Genomic DNA, 23,622 nt, shown 5'->3' with positions numbered 1-23,622 from the left:
GCCGGCCCGGCCATGACATGATCGTTTTTAATAATTAAATACATAACCTCAAATAAGTATAACCTGCAGCGCTAGTGAGTTAAATAGGAACTAAAACTGCCTCAACAAGCGGATACCGGTTAATGGGCGGGAGGGGGACAGTCGTCGGACCTTATCTTCTAAGACCGTGCTATATACTATTCTATCTTTTGATTAATCACTCACTATCAGTAATTTTCAAAGAGGTTACAAAAGTATTTTTTATCACAAGTCATTAAAGTATCATATTTTGATTATTTTATTTGTGTATCATTTAATGCTCGTTGTATCTTTTTAATACACCATTTGTGATTTGTCATAGATTTAGATTCCTTATTATCTATGCCTAATGCCTATTGTATATTTTGGATTTCGAACTTCGTACCTTCTTGACTTTAGTTTTAGAAACTAGACAGTATTAGTTTTAGGCACTTCAGTATTAATAAATCTTGAATTCTTGACTCCTAATCAGACTTATGAATTGGTTGATAAGTGTTTTTTTGTTTTTTCCAAATTACGGCCTTAGATTATAACTCGACTGAATACTAACTGAAGAACATTAATTAATTTTTGTGTGAACGCTAAAAACATTCCATTTCCAGTTTTTAACTTAAAGTTGCACGATGAATTCAAACACAAATAATATAATTAATTCGAAAAAAGTTTGTACAAAATTGTATGTATTTATAGTTGTATTTTCATTTCTCAGTAGAGAAGTTTACTCAGAATGGAACACCAGAGATTATATGAAACGCGATCATTCACTTTTGAAACCATACCAAGGTAAGATTAATTTTAAGGAAGTATTCATATATCTAATAGATACTTTTTATGAAAGGATCTGGCATAACAGTACCAAACTGGGACTTTATGGGTTCCACTATAGTGACAGACAAATATGTACGACTAACACCTGACTTACAAAGCAAGTCTGGTTCAATATGGAACTCTATAGTATGTATTTGTATTTTATAATATTTATTATAAATAAATCTGGTTGTCAATTATCCAGTCAGATAGTCTGATTGGACATCAAATTAATTTAAAAGCTTACTGATAGTTGTAGATTATATTCATGTTTTATTTATTTTTATTTTAGCCTTGTTATGTCAATAATTGGGAATTGCAAGTACAATTCAAAATCCATGGAAAAGGAAAAGAAAGTCTTCACGGTGATGGAATGGCTATTTGGTACACCCGAGAAAGAATGAAACATGGGCCAGTTTTTGGCAATAAAGATTTTTTTGAAGGGCTTGCTGTTATAATTGATACATATAGTAATCATAATGGAGAACATAATGTATAACTGATAATTGTTATTGATTTTTCCACATTATTTAATATTTATATATATATTTTTAATATAATAGCACCAACATCCTTATATTTCATCAATGATTAATAATGGGTCTTTGCATTATGATCATGATCGCGATGGAACCCATACAGAATTGGCAGGATGTGAAGTTAAAGTTAGAAATTTACCAACTGAAACTCATGTGTTAATAAGATACACTGGCAATACACTAACTGGTAAATTTTATTAATATTCTTATTATTCCTGATTAGGTTAACTAATAATTTTTATTAATTTAATAAAACATTTTAGTAATGACAGACTTAGAAGATAAAGCAGTATGGAAACCTTGTTTTACCGTTGATGGCGTTGAATTGCCGACTGGTTACTATTTTGGATTTTCAGCAGCAACAGGAGATCTATCAGATAACCATGAAATTTTAGCTGTTCGACTATATGAAGTGGATTCTGATGATCCTGTAACTATATTATTATATATTTTTGTTAAATATAATTTAGTTTGCTATACATTCTATTAATTATTAAATTTAATATTCTTTTTGTTGTATGCCTGTTTGTTATACTTCCCATAATAAATAATTGCATCAATAACAAAATTAGATCATGAAAATAAATGATATCACTTTTAGGTAGATAGTATTTTTAATTTTAATTGACAACCATTTGATAATTATTAAAATTTAAAATTTAAATAATTTAAGAGTATATTACTTTTATACACTGATCATTTTATCATGTATTTATTTTTTAGAATGAAGCTCTTAAGGATCGTTCAAATATAATTCCCAATGCTAAAATATCCAGTCCGCCTAGAGGTAATTTTATTAAAAACATTAATGATTTATTACTTATTATAACAGTTATGTTAAGTGTAAAATATTTTTCTTTTCTAGAACATATTGAAGACACGAAGAGTCAAAGTTGGAGTGGCTTAAAGATATTTTTTATCGTTCTGTTTGTTATTATTTTAATTGCTGCTATAATTGTTGGTGGTGTATGGTATTGGGAGTACCAGCAAACTCAGTCACATAAAACATTTTATTAAAAAAATATTTAAATTTTGTAAAAAAAAAATAAATAAATATTTATTTAAAATTCAACATTGCCATCACAAAAAAAAAAAACAATAATAAAACAATAATCATATTAGTTTTTATTATTAAAAATATGAAAACAAATTATTACATACCATGTTTCACGTAAATCAAATTTCAGTAAAAAATTAGATCATTTATTTATTTATTTATACTGTAGACTCGTATGTTTGTGTATTAAAAATTTTTTGTATAATATGTACGGTATTTGTGTTCCATTTTAAATTCCATTCTATCTATATATTAGTCATTAGATTTTAGACTGTTGTACCATAGATTAAATACACCAATACACGTAATCTACTTATTTTACTATATATTAAGTCTAATAATTTATTATTAATTTTTTTTTTATCTGTTATAGCAGATCTGTTACTAAAACTGCTTGTTAGGTTATGTTAATCTAACCATTATGATGATGTATAACAATATACCTAACAGTTTATGTTACTGTTGGATAAGATCACATTTGTTTTATATAATGAAAATACAGTCATTCAAAGGAATTTTTTATAAAATGGCATTAGTCAATACTATTCTTACAGCATGACTTTATATTAGTACTAATAGTACTTATCACAATTAAAATTAATTTTGTAGTGAATGAACAAATGTTAGATTATTACTTACTAGTCATGTATTCAATTTTATTACTTCTTCAATTCATGTAGATTTTAATTTAATAATTATGGCTGCATAAAAAAAATTAAATAAGCTACAACAATTTTGGAAAACAGCATTATAATTCATTTGAAACATTCAAGAAGTGTTATCTTTTTTCAGCTGATTTAATTGCGATTGTAAATCTTTTATCCGCCTATCTTTCACGCATATCAATGAACTTATGTGGTCAATCTAAATAAATAATATTTAATATTTATTAGAATTATAATTTATAGCTAAGTAAACTGATTTTTTTTTTTATAATAGGAAAGTTAACACGATAATTTCAAATTACAATATTTCATGGGGATTTTATTTTTTAAATGCATCACAAAATGCTAAAGTAATCTAACCTTGTGTTCCATGCCATTAATTTTATGTTGAAGTTTATTTATTAATGCTACAACTTCTTTGCTAAGATATTCTTTAGTGCAACAATCATTTTCTGAGGAATATAAAAACTATATTATGTAAACTTAGTTTCAGTTATAAGTCTATTAATTAATATGTCGCTTTATGCTAAAAAATGAATGAACAAAAACCTATATGTACTAATAATACCTGTAACTTGAATCATTTCGTCGTTAACTATGATATAAAGTGGACAATTTTGATTTTTTTCTAATCTTAATTGTTTTTCATGTTCAAATTCATCTATTACTACTTTTAAAGATTTTAAAAATTGAAAAATAGTATTTGGATCAGCCATTGATAACTTTTCTATAGTTTCCTTTGAAAGTGGTAACTTCACTTTTTTTAATACCTTTTGACAAAATGTATTAAATTTTATTATGAAAAAAAAGGTATAATTTGTAACTTTTGAAATTTACTTTTCTATTTAAAGTATCCCAATTTGAAATCTTATTAGTAAATGAACTAGCTGGTACATAATTGTGAAGATCTATTAATTTTGGCCAATAATATTTTATTATTTCAGCAACCATAGCTATTAAAATTTATCTGTTATCAATTTAATAACTCTCAATGTAAGTAATAATTGTATTTTACTTGCATCAGAAAAATCTCTGACTATAGTTTTTTTTGGCCGAATAAATTCAAAAGAGTTAATCCAATGAATTATGTTACTTAAATTTATTGGATTATCATTGTTCAAAGAATCACCCTGTGATGATGAAGGAAAACTGCACGATTGATTTTCACATTTTGAATAATCATTTCCAGATGTCATTTTTTTAATTCACACAATAAATAACAAGAATTTATAAAAAAAAGAAAGTAAAAAATTATATTAATAAAATAATTATTGACAAAAATAAAACTAGTTACTAGGCAACATATATTGTTTTTTCAGTTGGAAGATTAAAAATTATTTTAAAATCAGGAACAAATAAATATAATATAATGAGACCTTAAGGAAGTCTTAGTAAAATAACTAAAAATTAATATTTTCAATCATCGACATTATCATTATTGTCAGATTCATCAGAGCATGAAAAATCTCTCTCTATAAATTCCATCTTAAATTTTTTAAAGCCTCTTGATATCGAATGATTACGATTTTCTTTATCATCAGCAACTCGTCTCTTTAAATTTTTTTTTAAATTCTTTGCTATTCGGGCATATGGCATTATTTTACATTTTCTTTCAAGAACACTTTTATCAACAATCTTCATAAGTTCTTTATAAATTTCATTATTTTTGTTTATAAATGGTATCGCTTCATTAATTGTATTTCCGTGTAAAATATGCTCGTTTGGTTTGTAATGTTCAGAATTGTATATTTTGCAATTGTTTTCATTGATAGGGTTATGCATTAAATTATTATTTTGTGCCTGGTTATAAGGATGTGGATGAAAATGAGATAAATAATGTGACTTATTTGAAACATTACAATCACAGTCATTATTATCTTTAAGTTCATATTCTTCAATATCCTTGGGAATGATGGTATTATTTATAATTTGAGCACTTGAACTAATAGGAGTAAAATTATTAACATCATATTCATTAATTTGAGTATTAGAGGTAATAGGAACAGAAGGTTCATCGATTTGAGTGCCGTAAATGTCAACGAAATCTTCAGTGGTTTTATAACAATTCATACATTCTAATGGTACATTGGTTTTAGTACAATTGTTTTTACCATCTGCGAAACCAAATGATTCTGCTAACTTAGAAATACGATTCACAAACTGTTCGTGGTCTTCTAAGAAATTGGTTTGAGTATATTTTGGTTTTTTCATAATATCAAATAATACAGTTGATTGATTACTACTACTAGTAGTAGAATCAGAATTATACAAACTTTCGTCGCTTGTAAAATCAGAGGAATGATCAGTTGATGAATGATCTGTTTTGTCCCTAACATCTAATAATTCAACAGATGATTGATCATGAATTGATACAGACTCATCAGAATTGTCTGAACTTTCATTACTTATAACATCTGAATATTTATAGTTTGGTGTAAATGATGTTTGTGCGTCGTGGTCATATAGTTCAGGCGATAATCGATAATACTTATTTTCAAAATTGTTAACAATACCATGATTATCAATCATAACATAAGCATCATCTATTATAGAATTAGATTCTAATTCTTTTTCATTGTCTAATGTTACAGTGGATGATTGATCATGATCAGTAAAAGCATCATTAGAACTTTCATTATTTATAATAACAGAACAATCCTTGCTTGGTATATGTTTTGTTTCTTCTTCATTATTTAGTAATTGAGATGGTATTGGGCAATCATATTTTAAATTGTCATTAGTTTTAACATCATCACTACCCAAATTTTCTTTACCACTTAAGTTTTCTTCATCATTTAAGTCTTCTTCATCAGTCATATCTTCTACATTGCTTAAATTGTCTACATCAGTTAAATTGTCTTCACTTAGCAAACCGAGTTCATCGTCAACTTTCTGATAATTGAGTTCATCTCTCAAATCATCTTCATCCTGATAATCAAGGTCCATACTCGATTCGTCTTCACCCTGTAAGTTTAATTCAACATTCAAACCTTCTTCACCCTGAAAATTTAGTTCATAGTCCAAATCATCTTCACTATGCAAACTTATTTCATCACTTAAATCATCTTCAGCCTGTAAGTTGATTTCATCGATCAAATCTTTATCACTCTGCAAATTAAATTCATTGTTAAAATCATTGAATTCATTGATGATATCATCATCTTGCAAATGGAGTTCATTGCTGAACTCTTCTTTGACCTGCAAATTGAATTCATTGCTGAACTCTTCTTTGATTTGCAAATTGAATTCATTGCTGAACTCTTCTTTGACCTGCAAATTGAGTTCATCATTTAAATTGTCTTTACTCTGTAAATTCAGCTCATTATTTAAATGGTCTTCTCCCTGAAAATTAAGTTTATCATTCAAATCTTCTTCCACTTGAAAATTGAGCAAATTATTTTCATCCTGTAAATTAAGTTCGTCATTCAAATTGTCATCATCTAAATACTTATAACTTGGTGAAAGTTGAGGAATTGAATTTGTATATAATTGATAATATTCAGTGTAAGAATTATCAGTAATGTAATCGGTGATTAATGAATGTTTAGATTTTTTATTAATAAAGTCTGTGCTCAATGAAGACTTTGATTCTTCATTTATATTGGTAGTAAATAACAAAGACTTTGATTCTTCATTCATATCGGTAGAAAATAAATAAGGCCTTAATACTTCATTAATATCCAGTAATGCAATTGCAGATTGATTGTTCCTAATAAAAGATTCATCAGTACTTTCATTATTCATTATATTTTCACTGCTTTCCGTTAATGTTACTTCTTCTTTGACAATTGTTGAAAGATTATTATCAACATTACTAGAATATATATTATCCATAACTTCAAAATGATTATTGTCTGTTGAAAATTTGGTTAATTCAACTTTACATTTGTCATTATTTTCATCATATTCTTCTTTTATTTTCACATCTGGATATATATTAATTGGTATATTTTGAAATTCTTCTTTCGGCGATTCAGTAGGTTGATGATAACTAGTATCAGAAGAATCACTAAAAATTTCATTTTTTACACTAAAATTTTTTACATCTAAATATTTATTGCACGGAAAAAGTTTTGTTTGTTCACAGTCATTTTGTAATCCAGAAAATAATTTATAATATTCAATTTTAACATCAACTGCAGATGTATTTGATGATTGATTATAAAAAGTTGCAATATCATCATCATTTCTATTGCCCATATCTGAATATTCATTTTTTATCGATAATTTAGTTTTTTCTTTAATATTTTTTATTTTATGCGGTAATTTTTGATACTTATTTTTATAGTTGCGATATTTTCTATGATATTCTTCATCAAATCCATACATAAAACCAGAAAAATCTATAGTTAGTTTAGGTTTAATTTTTTTAATTGGATCTAATTTTAATAACTCATTAGAACTAGTAACATAATTAACAACATGTTCAATGCTCTGAGTATCTAAATATTTATTACTTTGTAGATCTTCTTTATTATCGAGTGATACTGTTGATAATTTATTAACATCTTTATCATGCTCTATAATTTTTTCATTTACTTTAACTTCAGTACAGTGAGTTAAATTTTTAATACATGGTTTAATATCCCAATCTAAATTACCAGAACTGGTACTAGGGTTGCAACTTGTTGTTACCATATCAACATTATGTTGTTCGACATATTCAGTTGTATTTTCTTGTTTGATTTTTGCTCTATTTGTTTTTAATAATCTTTCATACTCTATTTGATCAAATTCAGTTTTTATTTCCTTTACAACAGTATCAACTTTTTCACGTTCATTAATTTTCTTTTCGGGAGGCTTTCGAACAGTCATTTTTAGCTTTTTATTTTTATTGGTTTTTACAGGGCATAAAAAGTTAACTAGTGAAAATTTATCAGCTTCTGAATGACTAACATTATTACTGTTGTGACGGCGATAAAAATGGCTATGTATACAATCTCTTTTTACTATCATTGCACATTCATTACATGAAACTAACATCACTTTATCAAGTCGAGGGACTAAGCCAAATACAGGAACATCATCACTAGATAAAGTAATATAATTATCTGATTTAACTGGATCTTTTTTCTTAGAGTCTTTATTGGAAACACTGTTCAGTTTATCGTTGAATATGGACCAGGACTGATTTTGAGTTGTTTCAAAAATAGAGACAATGTCCTCTACAACTGGTTGTTGGTTAGGAGAAGACATTGTATTCTAGACGTTCAGTCTAGCTGAAAAAAAAATACCCAATATTTATTATTACATAATAAAGTATTAGAAAGTAATATAATTTAATAATAGAAGTACATCGTTTTTATTTTTAATTGATACATGCTAAATTATTTAACTTTTTGAAAAGCCATAAAACTATTGATAGCAAATTTCTGATAAAGAATTTGTTAATTGTTAGACAATGAAAAAGTACGGATATATTTTAATAAGCTCAAATAAGTATGTATTATATATATGCATTCATAACTTTATTTTGTACATAAAACAGATATATATATATGTATATTGTATATGTCATAAATTTATTTATGCAAGATAACCCAAAATCAATAAGAAACAATCATTGTTAAATTCTTTACTCTTATGACGCTATACACCTTATTACTAAAGTCCAAATTTAAATACCCAAAAAATATTTTAAAAAATAACCATAAATTCCCTATAATATATGTCTTTTCAACACAATAATGCCCTTAAAATATGACCAATATTTTTTTTTTTGATAGGCATACAAGCAAGTGAGAGTAAAACGGTAGTTTAACTATTAGAATTGTTAACATTTTTTTATCTTAACTAAACTAACAATAATACAAAAATAAAATACTATAAAATTATGCACGTACAATAAATAAAAAGTAAACTTGAAATAAATGGGATTGTAATGTAATTTCTTCTGTTTAATTAGTTGCAATTTGTTTGAATAAATACTATATTGTTTATATCTGGTAATCGCTAATTAGATAGTTAAAAACATTATCACTAAAGCTTGAATGTTAATGACCATTAGCATGAATTCATTAAAAATGTATTTGAAAACATGCAAAAATGTGCAATTAAATGCTTTAATATGATTAATGATGATAATTAATAATTGGTTATTTTTCCATAAATCTATGTAAAAAAAGATAAATATTATTTCAAACTCAAAATAATCTAATTACATGCATTAAAATTATATAAATAAATACATGAGACATTATTAAAATGTAAAAATGTGATGTGAATCTAAAAAACGTTTACACATCATACCAATACATTCGTAGGTAAAACTCATTAAGCTGTGAGTATGTCTAAAATATAAATTAGCAAAAATGATTAAAAACAATTAACAATAAAATGTTCTTTAATTTTTCTTGTTAGTGTTCCAAATAATAATAATAAAATGAAATTTTTTACTTTCTTAATTTTTAATCAACTAAGTATGGTAATTGAAATGAAAAAAAGGCTGAATTTTTAAAACTTCACGAATTTGTGTTAAATAGGAAAATGATAAAAAATGTTATAATAAGTAGGTGGATAATTAAGCTAGCTTTAACATAAAAATTAATGAGAGAGATCCGATATCACACCTGAGCGGTATAACGATTTGAATCCACAAAAACGTCGATGTGAACAGTCCCAAAATTTCTATTTTTTAACTTTTCTCCAAAACTATTATAGCTAAAAAGTTGATTGATAGCTCATTAAAAAGGGATTATTAAGTAGTTACAAAATGTGAGATTAAAAATTTATTTAATTTTTCACAGTTGAAAAAATAGTTATTTTTTGCTAGATTTTAATTTAGCGTTGTAGATTACGGAACCTGGAGAACAGATTTTGTTGTTTGGGGTCTAGTTAGATTCACACTGGCTAGGATTGCTTCATTGCAGATTTTCAGAACTTTATCTTCAATCGTTAACTCACTACAAAGCTATAAAGCTGAAAAACATAAAAAACGCCTAATAAAATGAATTTTAATTTTTTTTGAATTCTGTAGTGAATTAACTATAAAAGATAAAGTTCTAAAAATCTTCACTGTACTTCTCCTAGCCAATGTGAATCTAACAAGACCCCAAACAAAAAATATGCTTCCGGTTTTGGAGATCAATCTCACTAAATGAAAATGAAAATAAAATACATACATATTGCATATACAATTAATAAATTTCTAAAAATTGAAAATCAAGAAAGTTTACATGCCAATCTCTGACATGGCAAGTGTTTTTAATTAGGAAATTAAAAATATGCTACTAAATCTAGAATTGAATTTAAATTATATTTTGGTATAATTTTGATTGTGCTATTTAATTATGCTAAATAATAAACATTTGAGAGCTAGTTTAGTTATTACATTCATAAATAGAATAATTGACATTTGGTATGAATAAAAATTACTAAAAAACAATTAAAGCTAATATAAAAAAAATAATTCTTGGAATATATTTTAAAAATTTACTGATTTACTTATACATTCGCACAACATATTAATAATATGCACAAAAAATGTATAAAATTACATAAAAATTCAAAATAAAAATGTCACCTTTGAAATATATGTTAAACGAAATAAATTATTATACATTTAGATTGTATTGTCTTAGAGCACTCAATTATTTCCTCTACATTGAAACTAGGCCTTACTTATTAATCAATGATATACTTGCATGGTAACATGTGTTATCTCCTTCTTACTAACATACAATATAACTTGTTAAATAATATAATAAATTTGTGTTCAGCAGAAACAATTTTGTGTTGTTAGCATTAATATTAGAGTAAATATACATTAATCTATCATCAAACTTAATGGTAAGAATTGTCTGTTTGTATATTAATTTATATAAATTTCAATTGTTAATAATTTTGGTATAAATATGTAAAACATTAAAATATAAAAATATTCAGCTTACTTAAAAAATATATATAGTAAAATCCAGGGTAAAAATCAACATACAACATAGACAATGTTCTTTGTTTAATAATTAGTTAATTAATGTTTACATTAAAACTAACATCACAAAATTAGTTTTGCTGAATGTTAATTTGATATTTTACCTATTCATTTTTAAAATAGAAATAATACAATATGTTTGGCAGTTATAATACTATATATAACCTAAATATTAATATAAAATATTTTAAGAAAATTAATAAAATTAATATAATATTTTTGATATTACACTAAATTATATTTAAAGTCAATATTAATTTATTTTTAAATTTGAATGAATATATAGGTGAATTGTGAATTATAATTGTTTTTAATTTTATTTTCTATCAACAAACTACCTAAATAATTTTTAATTGAAATTTTAACTCGGTAAATGTAATATTATCTGAACAATTAGGTACATTGTATACAACATTCATAACCTATACAAAGGCAAATTGATAGCTTTTAAATAATTTTATTTATTACTAGTTATTTAGTAAGTTTATATAATGGTCTGATGTCTTGTAATCAGTTTGAAATACAAGGATACATATTTTCATACTGATACTTATTTCATTTAACAATAAAAATAAAAGTATCTGTACGTCTAAAACAATTTTAATGCTATCATATAAACTTTAGAAATTAATTTGCAAAAAAAGTAATGTCAAATGTATATCTAACTTAATGTAATTATAGTGTTTGTTTAAAACATATATTATAACATGTATGTGTGCAGAGACATCATAAAAATGTAATTTAATCAAAGAATTCTTTTCAGATACTGTGAAGTGTGAGTGGTAAAAGTAATGATGAAGGACATAAAATAAGGTGGTATTGCAAAAAAACGTCTAACCAAAATTAATTTTGAAGGCAATAGTGGAAACTATGATCAAAAAAGTAAACCTGTTAGGTAACTTTAAATTAAGTTAATGAATAATAAAATTAATACAAGTCATTATTAATAAGTACTCTGTCATTGAAAAGTAATATAAAATAACATTTCACTAAAAAAACACAGACAATGGTACCGAAATATAAAATTTTTCAAGACATACTGATAAAATGAAAATGTCCAACATTTTTAAGCCAGATACAATATCATCGATGTGATAAATGATGAAATTTGGGTTATTTAATTTGTAGAGCACATTAAATTCATTACTTTTGTAAACAATTGTTGATCAATCTTTTAAAAAAATTTTATATTGAATCATTCATACAAATTTCACATTAAAAATCCAACCTTATATTTTTCTCAGTCGATTGTGTTAAAAAATAAAAAAAAATTTAAAAAACAAAAATATTATTTGGACATCTAGTCATGACATCAATTTACCAGCTATTTAATTCTATATTGTGGCCATGTAGTTTATCATTAAAGACACGCCCATTATGTATCAAAAGTGTCGTCTTCTACCAATAACAATGATTTTACTACTATTACTATGGGCACCTATTTGCGTAAATACACGAAACCGTCCACGGTGCGGGTCCAAGATATACGTATTGCGTCGCGCGACCACCGTCACACGATTCCGTAACATTATTAAACTATTTATGCATACATTTCAACCCCCCGTTACATAACGCTTTTGATACTCACAATATGTGCAAATTTTTCTCGTCGCTATATGTACATATATATATATGTATATATATATATAAATAAATCTATATATATATATATATATATACACATATGAGTGTGTCGTCCGCTTCTACATTGCGCCCAAAGACTCAATTGTGTCTAAAACGATAATACGACGTACGTCCGCGCACGAGGAAAAAATTGCACGGATTTTCATTGTTGTTGTTGTTGTTGTTGTTATAATTATTGTTATTCACAGATTCGTTCGTCACAGCCGTCATATTGACATGTCTGTGTATGATTCAGCGATGGAGAGAGTGTCAGTGGTGAGAATGTGTGAGGAGATCAGCTGCGATTTGCGCGATACGTCTTTGTATCTTTGTGCGTGCGTGCGTGCGCTGCGCAATGCCTGTGCGATGTTCGTCGATGTACGTGTGTGTGTGTGTGTGTGTATGTGTGTGCGCGGTTTGGATATGAGCGTGTCGCGTGCGCGTGCAGCAGTGTCTGACTGTGTGAGACGCCGTGTCTGTGAAGCACTGAGCCGAACGTGTGCACTGTGCTGCTGTGGCCAGGCGGCGCCCGGGCCCCACTGCCACTGCTGATCAGCGAGGCTGCCGTCCGTGGCCCGTGGGTGGTGGCGGCCGGAGACCGTGGTAGGATGTCGGTCCCGGGACGCGGTAAACAAACACCGCCTAGTGTGGAGCGGCGGGCACGGTACAATAAAAAACAAATTGTACAAATCGATGTTTACTCGTCGAACCACCGCGGTCTCAGATGACTTGATGAGTTAGATGTAATGCGCGTGTGTCTGCCCTTGATATAAATCACGTTTCTTATTTTATTAATTTTTTAGCCTGCGGGCACGGTTTAAGATAATGGGTAGTCATTAACTATAAATTGTGACTCTGCAGCCTCCGTCGTCGGGGCGAAAAATCGAAAATATTAAAATACGCTGGCGCGTGTTTCTAATAGTTTACAATATTATCAATTATTCGGTACTTTCGATTTTCACCGACGACTTTGTAGTTTCAAGTTTGTGTTTGTCGATTTGTCGGTTGTCTCGTTGTCTGTAAAAAATCAAAAACTTCGAATTCGTCAACATCGAACATAATATCGATTAAATATTATGCATTGGCTACTATACGTGTGCGGTTGGCATTCCTGGACGGACAGGACGATAATGGGGGGAAAACAAAAAAATTCGTGGACCCTATGGCTTACGAGAATAATATGACTAAGATGAGCAACTTACTCATAGCCTAATGTTAAATAAATTATTTACTATTTAGTAATGAGCTTTTTCTGGAGCTTAACATAATGCATAAGACATGACCATTGACGATACTAAAATAATACCAATTGCTGCGACTATATTTCTGTACGTTTAATCATGGATAATATGATATCTTTAGGTATGAAAATAATAATTAATAACATATGGTTAAAATATCTAAAAAATATCTCGGATTAAACGATGATCATAAAACAATAAAATATATAGAAATATTTTATAATTTATTATAGAATAGGTTTATTAAATACTCCCAACAAGTTTTCTGGTTGTTATAATATGTTATATTTTGTTTAACATTTTTTTAGAAAAATGTAATTTATCTGCATAGATAAGTGCTTATAATATAATGCTTTACGTATCGAAAATAATAACCATTGTAATTATTATTATAAGCATGAGACATAAAATATGTTATTAAACTAACCAATTTATTATACAAATGTGTATTCACTGTATTATATTTCAAGTGTTTTAATTCATAGTATCTGTAACTGTAATCAATATTTTTATACATTTAATTATTTTTCTATTTAAAAGTACAAAATATGAACTGTATAACATTATTAGTTGAAAATAATATTGAACTCAACTCAACCAATGTAATAAATTACTTAGTTTGCGTTTTATTAAATATAATTTAATACACAGGTCACTATAAAATATGCTGGTTACCTAGATTATTATACAAGTTGAATTTGTTCGAGTTTAATCGATAGTTGATACTAGCGTTGGATAAGTTGTTTATAAAAACGAACTGAGTTAATATATTAGTTAGTTAATTAAAATTTTAATTAAATTACTTCAGTTTTTAATTAGAAAAATAAGTACCTATATCGGCTATATTTTATCTTCAATTTCTAAGTCTACAATAAAAACAGCATAACTGCATATGTATTTCTCTAATTTAAAAAACGACGTTTTCATAATTGAGGGTAATTTCTACTATTTCTAGTAGCAATTGCATCTATTTAATACATTTTTTTTGTGGGGAATGGGGTGGGATCTAAAGTTAAGATGCATAAGAATTTTTACGCAAAACCTGTTTTAAAGAAAAGTAATCGATTTTGTTTATTTTGTAACTTGGAAATATTCATATAACTATTTACTAGACACATTATAATTTTCTAAATATTTTGAATTTTAGTGTTATTTACGCATATTTGAAATTGTTTACTTTTTTCCATTTATGCATGATTACATTTTTGTTTATACATATAAAAAAAAACAGTGTACTTTTAAGGAAGATTTCTTGTTAATTGTCCTTGTAACATAAAAAAATCATTGTCAAAAATAATCAGGAAATTCATCAAAAATCACAATAACAGTATTTTTTTTTAACTAAAAGATTAAAATTAATTTAATTTTTAATTTTGCCCCTTCTATAACATATGTTACAAAATACAGAATTCCCCATGAGTTTAGTCACAAACATTTTTTGTGAGCGATTTAATTTTCAAAATATTTAGATCATTTGAAGCATTTGAAATGTTCGAATTTTAGATTCTGTTTTTAATTTATTTTATTGAGAAGCAAAGTGGATATATACACTTTGTGGAGAAGAACATTGTTTAACCAACAGCTAACAGCTTATAATGGATTTTATTTCTTAGATAATATTATCATAGTTCATGCCATTATATCGAGATAACGAATATTATCTCATTCCTTATCTCGATGAGCGGTTCATGATTCATGCACAAAGTTATTAATAATCTTTATTTATCTTTATTCCGTGTCTGTGCCTTGTGATTTATAGTGATTATAGTGATTACATGTGGTGATAATAAAACGATGTAAATACTATATGAATATAGGTATGCAATTGAAATTGAATCAGAAATGAGTAATAAGTAATGACTTCAATCATTATGATGATCTCCGTGACTCAGTCCACTTACTACTATTAGTACTTAGTAATTTAGTAACTTTTAACATTTAGAAAAACTAATTTTAATTAAACACACTACACACTTTAATTCTGACCAGATTAAAGTTACACAAGTTTTGTGATTTAGTGTTTTCAGAGATTTAAATTTATAACTTTGATAAATAAAAAATAATCCTTAAATGTTTAAATATGTTTTTGGACAATAAAAATATTATATTGATGTCAACTGGATCTTTTAACCCACCAACAAATATGCATTTGCGAATGTTTGGTAAAATATGTTATTATTTGTTTTTATAGAAACCGTTAATATATTTTTCATATGATGTTGCTTAGAAATCGCTCGAGATCATTTAAATCGTCTGGGACTTACAATTTGTGGTGGATTGATATCACCTACTCACGATTTGTATAAAAAGAAAGATTTAGCACCGTCATTACATAGGTGTGCAATGATTGAGCAAGCTCTAGTTGCACTACCTTGGGTGAAGTTGTCTGATTGGGAAGTAAAACAAAACGGTTGGACAAGAACGAGACAAGTGCTACAATATCACCAGGTATAATGTTTATTTACCTATTTATTTCTATTTATGAGTTTTAATTCATCTTTTTTTAATAATACAGAATCATCTCAACATGATTATCACTTCTAGACTAAATGGTTCAATTAAAATAGATACTTCATTATTACCAGTCCAATTTATTGAAAATCTCAATGTCAGTGATTCAAATCAAAATACAGCAGTAAATGTGAGACTTTTGTGTGGCGCTGATTTATTGGAATCTTTTGCTGTTCCAGGTTTATGGAATGATGACGACGTAAATATATTATTATTTTTAAAGTCATAAGTAATTTATAAATTTATAAAAATTTAATTAATTTATTCACAAGTAATATTTTATTTGAAAACATAACAAATAACAATAATGAATAAAATATTTTGTCTATAGATAGAAGCTATTGTTCGAGATTATGGTCTGGTTGTTGTTAGTCGTTCGGGATCCAACCCTCATAAATTTATTTACGAATCTAATATTTTAACTAAATACATGGTAATCTAAGAAATTAATGTTAAACTATTTATTTATTAGTATTTTTTATATGTATAAATCTACTTTTTTAGGCAAACATTATTGTTGTAACTGAATGGATAACAAATGAAGTTAGCTCAACAAAAGTACGTAGAGCATTATCTCGTAATGAAAGTGTAAAATTTCTTATTAGCGAATTGGTTGAATCTTATATCAAAGAGCATGGTCTTTATGAAACTCTAAATCAGTAAGTAATACTAAAACTATATATTATACAAGGTGATTCTTTTTACAGTAAACACTTATTACCAAGGCTCGGGACTTTATGCATTTGCATATTTTTTGGGGGAGATAGGTATAAGAAATTATATTTTATATATATTTGTTTTATGATAAAAGAATTTCAAATTTCAGAATTGTTATTGTATATTCTATGATTTTTTATTTAAGTCTTAAGAAAAATGAAATTTTTGAAAAAAAAATATATATTTCTTAGGTAAAATTTTCATTTTTAACATGTTATAAAAATTTTATTTGGAGTTTGGAGAACAAATGTTTGTTTGGTGTACGTTGTTTATTCTAAATTAACTTTATCTACATGATTTTGTCTACATAAATTCTGACAAGATGATAATAGCGTGAATTCATATTTTATTTGGCAAACACATTTTATTTATTTTATTTTCTATAGTATTATTTTGTTTGTCATTACTATGTGAATATTATTGTGTCAATGCGTTAATAGATATTTTGTTGTGTCTGTGTTTGTATATGTGTTATTATTATCTTTAATTATATGTTAACACAAAAACAATCAAAAATTAGACAGTTGAAAAGTTTCAGTTTGGAATTTTCTGCAGATGATAGAATTTTATTTTTATATTTTTTTGATTTTATTACAAATTCCTTTGACTATTTTTACTGTTTTTAAAAACTTAAAGCTATGAAAAAAATATATTTATAAATCCGTGATATTTTTTAAGATAATTTATTTACAGTTAAAGAATCACCAAGTGTAGCTAGTGTATCCTTAATATTTGTTTAACATTAATTGTATGTTATTATTTGCTGCTAATTGATGAAAAAAAACAGTAAGTACTCTAATAATGATAAATTGGATGTAAACTTGAAAAGTGCTTTAATGTCATCCTCTCCTAGCAATAAAACTCTTAAAAAATATCAGATGGATGACAAAAAACTTAATATTGATGAACCTGATAATCTACAGTGTAATGAAAAAAGAGTTATTAATTGTAAAAATTCTAAGGTAAGAAATGTAGCTGAAAGTAAAGAAAACTGCTCTAAGGTTGCCATTTTAGTATCTGAAAATGGTATTATTGAAGTTATAAGTGATATGGAAACAATGGTTTGACATTAAATTTCCATGTTTAGAATGATGTGCCAAATTTACTTATTTTTTGTAGTAATATTGTGATTTTGTTTTTAATAATTGATTTTGGTTTATTCTTCCATTAATACTGTGATTTTAGATTTAATTACCTGACAAAACATTATCAAATGTATTAATTATTTTAAAAATTATTAATGTCATTGATTAAGGTAAATAGGTATTTTAGATTTATAGCTAAACTTGCCATTTGTTATGGTTTTAACGGCATGTCCTGGTGTTCTGGCCTGTCATTAAGTTAGTCCCAATTAATAGAGGCTGAGTGAAAATAATTTTAATATTGTATTATTTCATAGTAAAACAGAATAATATTGTACATTGTATCATTATATGATTATCTTATATTAAGTTATTTAAAAAAAATTAAAAGGTTATTTAATATGATGCCCTGGTTTGGTAATTTCAAAATCTGGCAACCCTATAGGCAAACTTTTTTTTACTTTTAAGTGTGATTAATGATTTTTACAATTTTATTATACAATTGTTATATAATATTATTAGCTAACTTTTAGTTTGTGTTAAACTAGATCAGGGATGGAAAATTATTTTAACACTATGTGCCAAAAATTACTTTTTTTGTTTTTAGAACGTGCCATGAAAAATATTTTATACATATTATATTCAGTGTATATAATAAAAATATTTTAATTTGCCATACGTGAATTAGATCTCATCTGACTTATCTATATAATAATCAATTGTTTATCAGAAATTACAAAAATATTATAGATAGAATTAAATAATTAGTTAAATAGGTGCTTGCAGTGGCGTATTTATGGGGGGGGGTTCAACCGGATCTAACGCGTCATAGAAGTTTTTAATTAAAATACCTAACCAGTATGTGTGTACTCAAACCACAAAAACCATAATAGTAGAGCACGGGTAACCGATGTCGACACATAGTCGACCAGGCAGAAATTCGTTGCGGCGATATGGTAACGGCATGACAACATTTTATCAGTTATAAATTAATATTGTTTGTACTCCTTTTATTTCTTTATTCATAGTTTTAAAGTAAGATGAAACAAATAAGCTTTATCATAATATGATTTTTAAAAATTTAAAAATTTTACCCCCCCCCCCCCCCCCCCCCCCCCAAAGAAATTATTGAAAATACGCCACTGGGTGCTTGAAGTTTGATAACTACCTAAAAGAGTATCTATTTATAAATAAATAAAACAAATATAATTTCAAACCGATATATTTCATGATTCAGAATTTTAAATTAGGTTAAATATATTACAATAAGTATAATTATGTTCTACAATTTTAAATTTCTGTGGAAAAAATAATATTGAATATTCCAAGTATTGAAATTTAACTATTTATCACTAAAAATCATACATTGTCAATTTAAAATTAAATAGTTACATATTATAGCATAATTCAATCTTGTCAATTAAAAATTAATTTTTGTTTTTATTTTGAACCATTAAGTATTAACACTTTTTTTATTAACCCCATAACTATTTAAATATTTGATAATCAATTTTCTAATTTTTAAATATAAATTTAACCATACTAACTCAATTTTTCTAATTTTATTTTTTTTAAATTGTACTATAATGATCATGATAATTTAAAATTAGTAAAATTTAAAGTAGATTAAAAAAACGAGTAAAATAAGTAAAAAAAAACTTTTAAATTAAAACAGAAAAATACTTTATTTAAAGAATGAATATATAGAATATATATATATAAAAAAAATATAATATGATTTTTGTTTTTAATATAATGTTTGTGACCTTTCAAATGATATATTCAGGGTGTTTTGTGAGGATTTACCCATTGCGATATCTCTTACAATAATGGACATATCATAATTCTGGTTTTAAAATAATATTCACAGGGACAAGAACTACAAATATATCATGTTATAATTGATTTTAATGTTTTAGTAAAAATTTAAAAAATATATTTTTTTATTTAATTATTTTCAAAACAATTGAAGATAGCCATTTTGTAGAGTTTATTTTTCTGAAAATATTGACATTTCAACATTTTAATTTCATAAATCTCCTAATTTTTAATATTTTTTCTAGTTTTGAGAAAAACACTGAAAGCGTTCGTCAGCTGTACAAGCACGCGGTGCCACATGTTTTATACAATGATTTTTAACGTATGAAATAATTTGTAGTTTTTTTCGAAGCTAGTAAAAATATTAAAAATTAGGAGATTAATGAAATTAAAATGTTGAAACGTCAATATTTTTAGAAAAATGAACTTAACAAAATGGCTATCTTCAATTGTTTTGACAATAATTAAATGAAAAAATATATTTTTTAACTTTTTTATCAAAACATTAAAATAAATTAAAACATGAAATATTTGTAGCTCTTGTCTCTGTGAATCTTACTAAAAAACCAGAATTATGATATCTCCATTACTACAGGAGACATCGCAATGGGTAAATCCTCACGGGACACCCTGTATAATGTAAATATATGAATTCGTGTATAGCTGAAAGTATAAAACATGTTACCTACTGTAATATTTTATATTTATATTAAATTGTATTATATACTAAATAATTACTGGGTAATATTTATTTATACTAAAGATCATGATATGTCATAGCCCATAGGTTACAAACATCTTTTTTTAACGTTATAGTTAAAGATATTTATAGGTTTTTATACGCCTTGATGGTATTAAAAATGTATTATATATTATATTATCTGAATTTTATTTATCTATTAATCGCTTGTTTTATCATTATTATAAAATTAATATTAAATCTTAAAATAAGATAGGAAATCTTGTCAATGTTATACTATATTTTTATTTAGTACTATTTTAATATACTATTTTATATGGTTCTTAGTTTTAAGACAAGGATGTATCTGGTGGGTATATATTAGATTTAACCTAATAAAACATATTACTTTCACATTTAAATTTAAAGAAAACTTGAAAATATTTAAAAAATGTTTTTCTTTCCTGAAAACAATTCTAGATACATCTTTGCTCTTGGTTATGATTTAATATAGCTCTAAGAAAAGCATTTGTATTAATATAATAATTTAGATGTTGATAGAATTTTAATAATTAAAACAAATATAATTGTTATATTATTTATTTAGTTTTTAAGATATTTTTAAATGTATAGGATAAGAAGGATGACTATGGAAGTCTTAATTAAGTATAATAGTTATGACTTATAATGTTTGGTTAATTTTAGATAAAATAATTTGGTGTGTGTGTTTATATAAACAAGTAAATTGTAGCCAAAGTTGGGAATATTTCTAAAAATGATTGTATTAAAAAATAAAAAAAAATGCTAGAAACAAATTGAATCTTTGAGTATTTTAACTTTGTAATAATATTTATAGTCGACCAATGAAAAAAAAAAAATTATAAATTTGAATATATATTACGAATAATATTGTAGAATATTTATTGGGAGTAAAATTAGGAATTATAAAAAATCATTTATTTTTTATTTTTTAAAACTAATCAAACTCACAATGTTTTGTTTCTTTCAAGTATCAAAATTTTTCAGTGTATATTATTTTGAGCAAATGTAAATTCTTATGATAATTCTTTATCTAATTATTATTTAATTTTTGTTTATTTTATTATGTTTTATTATGCCTGTTTTTACATACTACTACTAGTACTACTAAACTAATTATTAAATGTTTGCTTTTGTCTTGTAAGTTGTAGATTTTGAAGTTAATATTATCGATGGAATAAAATCTCTTAAACAGCATCAATTCTTTATAAATGCTTATAATCCCTCTTTATTAATCATCAAATGTCTTCAGTATAACCTTATGCACCTAGGCTAAGTAGTTGGCTGTTGTTGTAGGGAACTTTTAAATTAACATTAATTAATTATACATTTTTCAAAAAGTGCCATTATTATATGACTCTTTTTATTCACTTTTAGAATAAATGCTTTTTTTAAGACTGATATTTATAGATTGAGTATTCCTATAAGACATAAAAACTTATTATTTCTTTTATTTTTAATTTATTCTTTTCAGTGTTTTTTTTTTTTAGATTAAACAATCAGTAAGTAATAGTTAAAACTTTTAAGCATGTCATTATTTGTTTCAGGTAAAAAGAAAGAGAAAACGCTATCAGTAAATCAGATACTCTGTTTAGAATTTAGTAGTCAAGCAATTGTTTTGTTGTTTACTAATTTTTTTTTATTAATTTAAATTTAAAATAGTTGCATGAATGTTAATTCCATGATTTTGCCTGTTTCTATTATTAGTGTTATGATGTATGAATAGGTATGGTGTTTAAAATGTTTTTGATATGTACTTACATTATTTGTTTTTTAATAAATTATTTTCAATGTGTTATTTTTTATTATTTTATTTTATAATATATTTGTACAGTTTATTTTATTTTATGTGTTTTACCTTAAAAATTTAAGTATGTTTCTATTATAATTTGTGATTTTCCCAATAATTAATGAGTGTATTCTAATAACATAGTTATTTTTTAAATTAGCCTTTAAAAGTACTAGCAAATAAAAATATAAAATTTTCAATTAAAAACTGACGTAAATATAAGATATTTAATTAGGTAAGTAGGTGTATCAAAATAAACACAGAATGTTAGTTGTTATTTTATTATTGTTTATTTTATAAAAGTAAAAACCCAAGCCTCGTGAAACAAGAAAGTAATATATAAGAAGTATTTGAAAATTGAAAAAGAAAAATGGGAGTCCTCATTTATAATTGATTCATGTTTGGCAAGGAGAAATCCTAAATAAATATGAGAAAGCAATTTATTACTAGCATAGTAGTATAGTACCTGCTAAAATCAAAATAATGATTCTATGGAAAATTTATAGGGCTTATTTAAATGCCTTGAAGATTTTAAGCTCTACTATGATCTTAAGGATATAAATCTTTATTTCTACCTTGCTAAAAGAAATACCTATATAATACCTTAAGTATCTTGGTAACTTATTATTATAATATGTTTTACATTATAATATTTAGTTTTGAAATATGTTATTTAATACATTTATCAGAAAATAAGATTAAAGAAATGGAATTAAAAAAAAAATGTAAAATGTAAGCATTATGAATTTTTAATTTTAAAATACTTTGAAATATTTAGTTTATATTTGTAGAATAAAAATAAAAACTATAAGTTAAAAATTGATTCAATATTAGATATTTTAAACAAGCATTGTTGTATAATATGTGGTTTACAAAAATAATTAAGTATACAATAATATCTATAGTTAAATGATTTAACTATTTGGGTTCATTAAATTATCTATTTGTCTATCAAACTTATTGATTTTTGTTTCTTTGTACTATGTATTTAATTTAAAATATAGTTAAAGTTGTCGAGAATGATTCAAGTCAAAATATAATTTTTATAATAGGTAGGTACCTACATTTTTCATTAATTAATAGGTAGGTACCTATCTCTATGATAAA

General features: G+C 25.5%; 4 protein-coding genes across 6 annotated transcripts; 2 read left to right on the top strand and 2 right to left on the bottom strand.

Annotated features, from left to right (window-relative positions):
* The first annotated feature begins 304 nt into the window (after positions 1-304).
* On the top strand, positions 305-2,628 carry LOC132924077 (VIP36-like protein). Its single transcript, XM_060988165.1, has 7 exons — positions 305-801; positions 857-972; positions 1,118-1,318; positions 1,389-1,551; positions 1,628-1,794; positions 2,088-2,151; positions 2,230-2,628. Exons 1-7 carry the CDS (start codon positions 642-644, stop codon positions 2,379-2,381), a joined length of 1,023 nt encoding a protein of 340 aa, XP_060844148.1. The 5' UTR covers positions 305-641; the 3' UTR covers positions 2,382-2,628.
* Positions 2,629-2,772: 144 nt separating this feature from the next.
* LOC132924091 (sperm flagellar protein 1-like) lies at positions 2,773-4,282 on the bottom strand. The gene is made up of 5 exons (XM_060988190.1): positions 4,102-4,282; positions 3,924-4,039; positions 3,655-3,856; positions 3,447-3,538; positions 2,773-3,285 (listed from the first exon to the last, which is right to left on the bottom strand). The coding sequence occupies exons 1-5, from the start codon at positions 4,280-4,282 to the stop codon at positions 3,190-3,192; spliced, it is 687 nt and encodes a 228-aa protein (XP_060844173.1). The 3' UTR covers positions 2,773-3,189.
* A 30-nt stretch (positions 4,283-4,312) lies between these two features.
* LOC132924054 (protein PF3D7_1417600-like) lies at positions 4,313-13,320 on the bottom strand. The gene is made up of 2 exons (XM_060988131.1): positions 12,605-13,320; positions 4,313-8,305 (listed from the first exon to the last, which is right to left on the bottom strand). Exon 2 carries the CDS (start codon positions 8,280-8,282, stop codon positions 4,503-4,505), a length of 3,780 nt encoding a protein of 1,259 aa, XP_060844114.1. The 5' UTR covers positions 8,283-8,305; positions 12,605-13,320; the 3' UTR covers positions 4,313-4,502.
* Positions 13,321-15,553: 2,233 nt separating this feature from the next.
* Positions 15,554-22,524, top strand: LOC132917203 (nicotinamide/nicotinic acid mononucleotide adenylyltransferase 1). 3 transcript variants are annotated; one of them, XM_060977820.1, is made up of 7 exons: positions 15,556-16,042; positions 16,108-16,328; positions 16,396-16,590; positions 16,723-16,824; positions 16,896-17,050; positions 17,896-18,070; positions 22,274-22,524. In XM_060977820.1, the coding sequence occupies exons 1-7, from the start codon at positions 15,961-15,963 to the stop codon at positions 22,301-22,303; spliced, it is 960 nt and encodes a 319-aa protein (XP_060833803.1). In that variant the 5' UTR covers positions 15,556-15,960; the 3' UTR covers positions 22,304-22,524. The 3 variants fall into 3 exon arrangements, with proteins under 3 accessions (XP_060833802.1, XP_060833803.1, XP_060833804.1); XM_060977819.1 differs by lacking the exon at positions 22,274-22,524 and having other exon boundaries at positions 15,554-16,042; positions 17,896-21,502; XM_060977821.1 differs by lacking the exon at positions 17,896-18,070 and having other exon boundaries at positions 15,563-16,042.
* The last annotated feature ends 1,098 nt before the right edge of the window (positions 22,525-23,622 follow it).

Source organism: Rhopalosiphum padi, chromosome 1 (assembly GCF_020882245.1).
Source record: "Rhopalosiphum padi isolate XX-2018 chromosome 1, ASM2088224v1, whole genome shotgun sequence".
Lineage (NCBI taxonomy): Eukaryota > Metazoa > Arthropoda > Insecta > Hemiptera > Aphididae > Rhopalosiphum > Rhopalosiphum padi.
The sequence above is the reverse complement of the archived record's forward strand: the minus strand, read 5'-3'. Positions and strand labels throughout refer to the sequence as shown.